Source organism: Anser cygnoides, chromosome 23, assembly GCF_040182565.1.
Source record: "Anser cygnoides isolate HZ-2024a breed goose chromosome 23, Taihu_goose_T2T_genome, whole genome shotgun sequence".
Taxonomy (NCBI): domain Eukaryota; kingdom Metazoa; phylum Chordata; class Aves; order Anseriformes; family Anatidae; genus Anser; species Anser cygnoides.
The window spans coordinates 5,463,348-5,472,149 of record NC_089895.1 but is presented as its reverse complement, the minus strand read 5'-3'; the positions used below and the strand labels follow the sequence as shown (position 1 = coordinate 5,472,149).

At 42.6% G+C, this 8,802-nt stretch overlaps 1 protein-coding gene across 1 annotated transcript; it reads left to right on the top strand.

The window, feature by feature from the left end:
- The first annotated feature begins 244 nt into the window (after positions 1 to 244).
- On the top strand, positions 245 to 6,744 carry TNFRSF18 (TNF receptor superfamily member 18). The gene is made up of 6 exons (XM_013194291.3): positions 245 to 547; positions 2,160 to 2,291; positions 2,607 to 2,694; positions 3,197 to 3,282; positions 4,224 to 4,352; positions 4,549 to 6,744. The coding sequence occupies exons 1-6, from the start codon at positions 373 to 375 to the stop codon at positions 4,698 to 4,700; spliced, it is 762 nt and encodes a 253-aa protein (XP_013049745.3). The 5' UTR covers positions 245 to 372; the 3' UTR covers positions 4,701 to 6,744.
- Positions 6,745 to 8,802: the final 2,058 nt, after the last annotated feature.

The following is an 8,802-nucleotide window of genomic DNA, read 5'->3' as shown; positions in this document are numbered from 1 at the left end:
TGAGGGTTTCTAAAGGAGCTGTAAGTCAGAATGAAATAGTCTGAGAGAACTGCAGTTCGCACCCAGATTTAATAATTTGCATTAATTGTCCATTGTATATCAACTTGTAAAATCCATTGATGCTACATCTTGCTCCTAAACAGCTGCTCTCTTAATGGAGCCACTGGTGCATCATTGCTTAGCCCTGTAAGCATCTAATGGTGTAAAATAAAAAATTTTCCCCGCCCCTAAAGGGACAGGAACAGGAAGAGCACAGCCGCAACTACAAAAAGCCTGCTGCCTTCCCCCAGTGTCAGGGGAAGGAGGACTTCTGCAGGGCAAGCCCTGATACCAGCCCACCTTAGCACGCTTTGGGGTTGCATAGCTTGAGACATGCCTGAACAGAAAAGTGAATTTGGGCCCCTCAAGACTCAGATTTGCTTGCTGCTGGTGCTGTGCCTGTGCCAATGGACAGAGCAAACTCTGGCAACACCATGCCAGGGGAGCGAGATGAGAGTGGTCAGTAAGGGCGTAAAGAAATGCTGCCCTAAATGCGTCTCAAGCACAGGTAAGGGAATGATGTGTCCTTTGTCTTTCTGCTTTTCGTTAGTGATTTATGTCAGCCAGGGTATTGCAGTGTGGGGAGCAGGTGCATGTGTAAATGTATCTTGAGTAGCTGTGTATGCAAAACAAAACCACAAGGGCTTCCCTCCTGTCTGCCTGAATTCAAGATGTGCCTTCGTGTCAGGGTGGACTCCTGTTTCAGGTTGGTTATATGTCTATGCTTGTTCTGTAGCGAGAAAGGGAGAGTTAGTTTTCTGGGGGTTGGCCTTGCTCACTTGGGAAAAAATGTTCACTTAACTCCTGAGCCCTTGCTCCCTTCAGACAGGGTCTCAGGGCATTGTCTGTCTCGTTCAGACCTTGGAGGGAATGCAGGGCGTGATGCTCTCTGTTGCCTTTTGTGGTTTTGAGAGTGGGAAGATCCCATTTCATTCCCTCCATCCCTCTGACGTACGCTTGTCCAAGAAATAAATGCCCAGAAAAAGTCTCAGATGATTTTTAGTTTCCACAGCCTCGTCTAACCTGTATTCTTGCCTGACCTTAGGGTGGTGATGCGATGGTACTGAATTCTCACTTGTCTGTGACTTTGAGTCAAACGAAGACGCTGGAGGTGGAGGAGGCTGGCTGCAGGGGTGACGGGGTGACATCCCTGTGCCTGCTAGGCTGAAAGACAGAACTGGTGACTCTGATGGCCTCTTCCATGGTCCCAGCAACAATCACAGTGTTCTCATCTAGTGCTGTCCAAAACAGCAGCCAGAGCTCAATAGCAGGGACCATTCAGCTGTTTGCATGTCCTACAGTGAAGAATGCACCTTTCGCTTCTGTCTGTCCTAAAATAGGGTCCCATGGCCTCCATGTGGTACAGCGGAGGGTTTGTGTGCAGGAGGCACCGTATCCATTTCACCATGATGAGTAGGACGGTGGTGGTGAGCTGGTGGTGACCATGGAGAAGTGAAACGAGGCAGTGCCTGTAGGGTGAGGGAGGGATCCCCACTGCTCTATGGGCTGCCTCTGTTCAGCAGCTGGAGGATTGCTTGATCCACGTTTTATGTTCCAGTCTCTATGAGAAAGGCTAAAATGAACTGGAAGGCAACTCCCTCTCATTTAGCACTTGCCAGAAGTACTGTGGAGACCCCACAGCATTCCCCTTCCCACTGAGATCAGGTCAGTCAGCACGAGGTAGAAGAGTCATTGCTTGGTGAGATCAACTCCAGACTCATCTACTAGTAATACATAGAGAGAAGCATCCCAAAGCTATTTCTTTTTTTTTTTTTTTTTGCTGCCCTTGTTATGTTTTGAAGACCAATAAGAGGAGACCAGCAATGCAGCAATGAGCAGAGGAAGATGTGGGCAGCATCCTGGTGGCCCTGTACATTCCATCATCAATCGCAGGAAATAATCTTTGCTTGATCTTTGCCACTAACTGTGGGTTTTTAAGCATTTCTCTCTCATTCTTTTTCCTTTAAGGTCACAAAACTTCCTAGTTGAATAGCATTTTTCCTCTAACTGGTAAAAGAACTGCTTGATAGTGATGGGATCAGTCTGCCAGTAGGACTGATGGTGAAACCCATTTCTGGCCTCAGTTGCAAAGGCCTAACTTCTTTCTTTCTTCTTGACAGGCAACAAGCCATGTGCAGAAATTGAGGACACGGACTGCAGATGTCCTCAGGGATACAGCTGTGCTAATCGGGTCTGCGACTCCTGTCAAAAACTGCCTGAATGTGCAGAAGGCGAGGAGGTGGTTAAGTATGGTAAATAAACAAAACAGGCTCTAAAAGGCAGAAGTCAATATAAGGAGCTTGCTGACGGTTCTGTTCACTTACTATAATCCCCTCTTGGGAAGGCTTGCAATGCAAGGGAGGAAAACGGCATTTATACCACGGCCTCAGCAGGTAACACCCATAGGTTTGCAAAAATGCAGAACTGGCAAGAGCTGCTTACGTATTTCTCCAGGGGGGTGATTCATACTACAGAAAGAGTGTAGAGGAAACACATCATCCTCTAATAACCCCCATCTTCTAGTAAAGGCACTGACCACTGTTAATTCCTGTTCTCTTCTCTTATAGGCATTATTGACTACTCATTTAAATGTAAACCATGTGAGATAGGAACCTATTCGAATGTTAAGAATAGCTGGTGCCAAAACTGGACTGAGTACGTATTTATTGATACTTTTCTTCTTTGGTAATATGCATGATACATTTATCAAATGATAAATATTTAAACTGGAAAATTGAATCAAAGGCAAGGTCACCAATGGGGTTAGATTATTAGAATGATTAGTTTTTTAGATTCAGCAAGAGACATTTCTCTCTTCTCTGGCTTTTTAAGTAGTCTGTCTGAAAGCAAGACTTAAAACAAACTGTGATGTATTCATCCTGCTTTCAAGTCCAGCACAAACTGATGCAAAATTATACCAAATGTGGACATCACTTGTAACAAAGACTCAAAAAATGTGCATGTTAACAATTGTAATCGAGTGTTATTTTCTTGGGGAACAACTCTAATTTTACCTGCACTGCTATAAAACGGAACAAAGGAAACAAGCTGCGGAAAGACTTGAGGGAGGGAAGAAAGGGAGATGAGAAAAAAAGCTGGGGAGGAATGAAGGAAAAGGCCAGGACAATTCTAAACATGACTCTCTTTCTTCTTTTAGTTGTGAAAGTTCTGGGTTTCTAACAATGAAGCGAGGCAACAGGACACACAATGTTGTGTGTGGCTTCCCTGTTAATTTGGAGCAAGGTACCTTCTCACGATGCTTTGTTTCCTTGGGCCTCTACCTGATCTCTGCACGTCTTTAGTTGTGGATTTGCTGCAATGTTACCATCCAGAGCTTGCTATCAGTCAAGATGGCTTTGAAAATGGCATTTGTGTTTCGTGCAATATTAATACAGGTAGAATCTTTTACCCAGGCAGAGAGTCCAACACTGTCAGCAATAAAGAGAGGAGCCCAGCCAATGTCCTTGAACAAAGCACACAGTTTGCAAACCATCCGTTTTCCATTGAACATGCTGTTTTGCTAGATTTTCTCAGGAAGACAATAGCTTGGTAGGTCACCCTCTTCCTTTACAAGTATTCGTTTAGTCCACGACACCCACAGCTGAAACCGCGTGTCTCTTCATGGATCTAATTGCACAGGAATGATTGAGTATCAAAGAGAGCAGGTTGCACTGCTCCTGCCTCTGCCTCCCCTTTGCCCCTATGGGGCAGTGGCACCTTTCAGATCTGGGCCCTTCGTTGAGGGAAATTGGTCGTTGTGCTGAGACAAACTGCAAAAAGGTGCTGCTTTTAACCTCCATGAGGCTGACACAAATGCGAAAATTTGGCTTGTTGTAGTGCTTTTCAAGAAAGCATTGAAGCCAAATCCATCAAAAGAGCAAAGCAGAGTAGACAGATCAAATGATAGCGCTGCTTTTTGCATGAATGCCTCTTTACCCACAGATGGCGATACTGGCACTCTTGACTGGGAGCACCTCAGTTTTATTGCAAATAATCTGCACTGGTTTTATGCCAGGCTTATCCATTGCCACAGAAAGAGGAAATCAACCTTAAGATTTCCTTGGAAGCACTGCCTTTCCTTTGCCAATTGTATATGATGATTTCTTTATATATTTATTATTATATTTATTATAATATGATTTCTTAATCTTTATTCAATGTATGTATTGCATCTCGTGTTACAGATGACTCTATGTATACCACCATCTTGGCCATATTTACTGCAGTGGCTGTATTTGTTCTCATCTTGCTGACCTTCTTCTTGCATTTCTGCATCTGGTCACTGAAGAAAGAAAAATACCACGTGGTTGACAGTAAGTGCACCTTTGTGGGCTTCTCTGGGGCTTTTCAGTGGAGAACAACGTGTCCATTGCTCCAGACTCAGAATGGAGTACGTTAAGTCGAATAAATAGAGTACGAACTGATTTGCTGTATGATTTGGTGGCTCTGTGTAGGGAAAGGTCTTGTGAAGACATGCGTGTGCAGTGCTTTTGCTTATTCTCACTGCAGATGTGGAACATAACTTCTCTAGGCTGCTGCTGGCTCCACAACCACCACACCACCGGGAGGAGACTTACAGCTGCCAGTTTCCAGAAGAAGAACATGGCGACAAAACACCAGAAGAAAAGACTGGCTATTTCCACCCCCAGAGTCCGCACTGAAAACAGATAAACTGCAAAGCGCCATGAGAATGAGGAACTGAGCTCAGCTTTCAAAAAAAATAAGAATTAAAAAAAAAAAAAAGGGAGGGACTGGGTGCATAAAGCATCATTATGTACACAGCAATAAGGAACGGGCTTGGGGGAGTTTTGCTTTGTTTCTTCTCAACAAAACTCGTGTTTAGAAACAAAGGAGCTGCTTAAGTCAGTCTGACATTCAATTCAGCTGCATTGCTTTAGGCGGTTTTCCTGAGTTGTGGGCTGCTTTTTTGTTGTTATTTGGTTGTTTTTCATGCTCTTTTTAATATTGTTTGGGACAAGAGACCCTTCTTGTTATTATTCCACTTTGCATCTTCTGCACATGTCTGTGCGGTGCTCCTCCAGCCTGACTGGTGCCTGGCAGGCCGGTGTCCTGCCATCAGTCCCTCCAGGGCTGCAGGAGGTATGGAAATACCTGTGCCGAGCAGCCAGAACTACTACTCTTCTTTGGGCAGGCTTTGCATTCCTGCCAAGTCGCCCTTTTAGTTGGGCAGCAAAGGGCCTTTACTTTTAATCCATGAACTACTCTGCTCTCCTACCACAACAGCACCTGCTGGCCAGTCTCGGTGCACAGAGGTGCCCAGCCGAGGCTGCTGTGGCCACGTTCTTTGTGTTTGCAGGGACTTTTCTATGCAAGCTCTGTCATCCCTTCCAGAAAAACTGGAAGAAGAAGGGGGTGACATTTATCCATGTTCTCCTCCACAACTCAGCTATCTTTGGTACCTGGAATGCTGAATTAAATACAAGAGATTTCAGAAAGACTCAAGGATCATGCAATCTAGAGAAAGACACGGGACTTAACGCGCTCTTCTCACCTGGTTTATAGAGCAGGAAAAGATGGATGTCTTAATTAATACGTCTGGATGTGGAAAACAGAGAGAAGCCAACCACTTGTTCCTGATGCTTTTTCTTCCCACTCCAGAAGAAAAGGAACCGGGTCTTCTGCTGATGTGTACCAGCATAGCTCCAGTGACTTGATCATCAGCTGAAAGATATTCCCCTTAATGAACATTGAACAATGCAGGATTTTTTATTAAGGTTTCCTCAAGTTTCATAGGGCTCTGACATGGTTAGAAGTTGTCCTTTTGCCTCAATTTAAAGGGGGAGTGTTTCAGTTGGTTGGTTTCTGTCAGTTGGCACTGATTTCAGATAAGAATCCAGTCTGTGGCTTCAGCTAATTGAAATGTTTTTCTCATTTTTTATATAATTATATATTTCTCATTTTTTTAATAATATTATATACTTATTGTTGTGTAATTGGATTGCAATTATAGGTACAAAGCCCTGGATGTCTTCTGATTTGGCTTTCTGGAGAAAGCTGCTTGGAGCAGATTCTTATGACTAAACCAACTCTGGGCAAAAATGAGTTTTGAGTCAGCCTTTGTGTAAAAGTGTAAAAATATCCCACACTCCACTCATTCCATCACAGTTCCAGTTTCAATCTTACAGCTTCCCTGTTACTGCATTTTGTACCACTAACATCCCTATAGTTTAGCTTCCCCATCATATAAGATGGAAACACTGATAATTCTCAACCTCAGAAACATGTTGTGAGACATAATTGGTATTTTCAATGTATTTTTGCCTTCTCTCATCCTGTTGCTTTTAATTCTTGTGTTTCTGATAAATTTTCCTGTAGGTATCCCTATGTGAAATTCATTTCAAATGTGTTTTCTTCCATTGCTTTGAGAAATATGCAGATTCTTAACGGAGGTGAACTTGGGATTCATCCAGGGAAGGGTGTCAAGCATTGGACTGGATGAAATAGGGTAACTTAGCTTAAAGTATAAGACTGGCTCTGCCTTGTAAGCAGGTACGCTGTGGGATTTAATATACTCAGAAACCTAAACACCTGCTGGTAAAGACCGTTCTTACTGCTCCTTCTGTGTTGGCCATGTTTACTCTCTGCTCTATATTGGTCTTTCATTTTTTAATGTAATGTGTTTTTCATTGAGATTTCTGATTGTGACCTTTTGTAAAGGCAAAATAAACTTGACAATTAATTAAGTGCCTGCGTGACATGATTCAGCAAATTGGAAAGAAAACCTTTTAATCTTTAGGTTGTCTCAGCGTTCTTGAGAGCAATTAAGTTTTACTTTTCCTGTCTTAGAGTACTTTGGCTGTTTCAGCAATATACCTCCAAACTTTTCTGTTGTATTTCAGACGGGTGCACTTGCATTTTTTCCCCTTTTTAAGTAAGCGGCTTAACGTTTCCTGGCTGGTGGTAAGCCAGCGTTTCAGCTACGCTCTACCAAAGAAGCAGGAAGCCCTGGCTGACACTTTTTTCCATTCCTCACAGCGGCAGAGAAACAGCAACATTTTGGGGGGGGAAAAAAAAATCAAGAGGTTTTGAATCTCTTACTATTTGGGAGATGAAAGATGTGTCTAGTGGAAGTCTGTGCCTCTGGCAACAGGTTGGGCAAATCTTGTGAGGTGTGCAAGACTTTCTGGGCTGTGGGTGTTGAATAGCCAACAATGCTGCCAGTTAATACTGAAACATGATGAACAGAGCCATATTATTCATTGGAAATTTGCAGAGTGGCCTCTCAGGTTTCTATATGCCTACCTTGAAGAACAGCTCTACTTCCTAATTACCTAACCACCTGACTTTAGGGCTGTTTATTGATGGGAAGAGCAACCAATTTCCTGACTTCTTAAAGCTGAGATTCAGAGGGAAAAACCCAACGTGTGAATCATTTAAGCCTTGGAGCGTTTCAGTAAAAGCGCCGTACTTTGCATCAAAGCAAATGAAAGCTATCAGCTCAGACTAGTCAGCTGCCAAGGAAACACTAGGTTTCGGTTTCCATTCAGGCAGAACCATAGCTTTATTTTATCAGGGCACAGTTACAGCATTTCTGCAACATTTGAATTAATTCATGGCTGAATTTTCAGCTCAAATGCCAGAGCTTATAGTTTTTCCTAGTTCCAGTTAGAACTTCAGCTTGATCTCTGTGTATGGGCTGTAGGTTAAAAAGAAGCTACTCCCTCAAATCATTAACATCCAGTGAAATGTCTATAATTTTTTTTTTTCTTGAATCTACAGTTCTTCAGGACTTGTAAATGTTAAAGAAACTTCACCATGTGAAAATAAAAAAAGTTTTAAACTTTGATTACAGAGAAGTTTGATACTTAGAAGTGGCTTGCTACTCATAATCAGATAAAGACCTTCCCACACAGCTTTAGGAAATGCAGGGTAGCAGTTAGGAGAATAAGGTAATACCCCGTTTTGTAGTCATCTGCTTAATCTCAAACTGCTCTGTATTACACATACAGGCTCAAAAATATTTGATTATAAACGATGATCAGAGGTGTTTTGGGCCCCATTGATTTCTGGGGATTTCTTCATATTTTAGCTGCAAAAAAAAAAAAAAAGTGAAAAAGCAACATGATAAAAGAATTGCCTGAGGTATGGAAACAGCCCTTCTCATACTAGATCTTTTGCTCAAACCAAGTCCCTAAGGATTTGTGCAGGCAGTGTTTTGTTGTGCTACCATGTCTGCCTGTGTTTTCTGCAAATTATTAGGGTTTTGAAACTGGAGAAGGTTAAAAAAAAATATATATTTTCACGGGACTTCCTGTTGTTGTTATTGTTGTTTAGAAAAAAAGTCCCCTTTCTCAGGGAAAGTGAAATTAAGCAATTGTGTGATTATATACTTGCTTTTCTGAATAACTTTTGAATTTATTGCCCAGGTTCAGCTCAACCTGGCAGAGGCTGGGAAAGCTTCAGGGAAAGAGAGTCATAATTTATTTTGCTCATGGACATACTTTTGTGGGATTTTTTCTAAAACTGTTGATATATTTATTTTTTTTTTACAGTATACCCAGCTTTCCATTTTCTTGTTTTACAGGTGGCCGGAGTAGGCTTCATAGACGAAAACTTGGGATAAAACAGGGACCGTGGGACCACACTAAGCCTGTTCAGGTGACTGCGGACGACCTGGATGCAACCTGGATGATTGCCCTGCAGGTAACCGAGGATTTGTGTGTGTCATGAAATGCTTGATTGTTCTGGTTTGCAGCAACGCTTCGTTTTCAGTGCTACGTTTATGTTGAGTGTAACAATGAT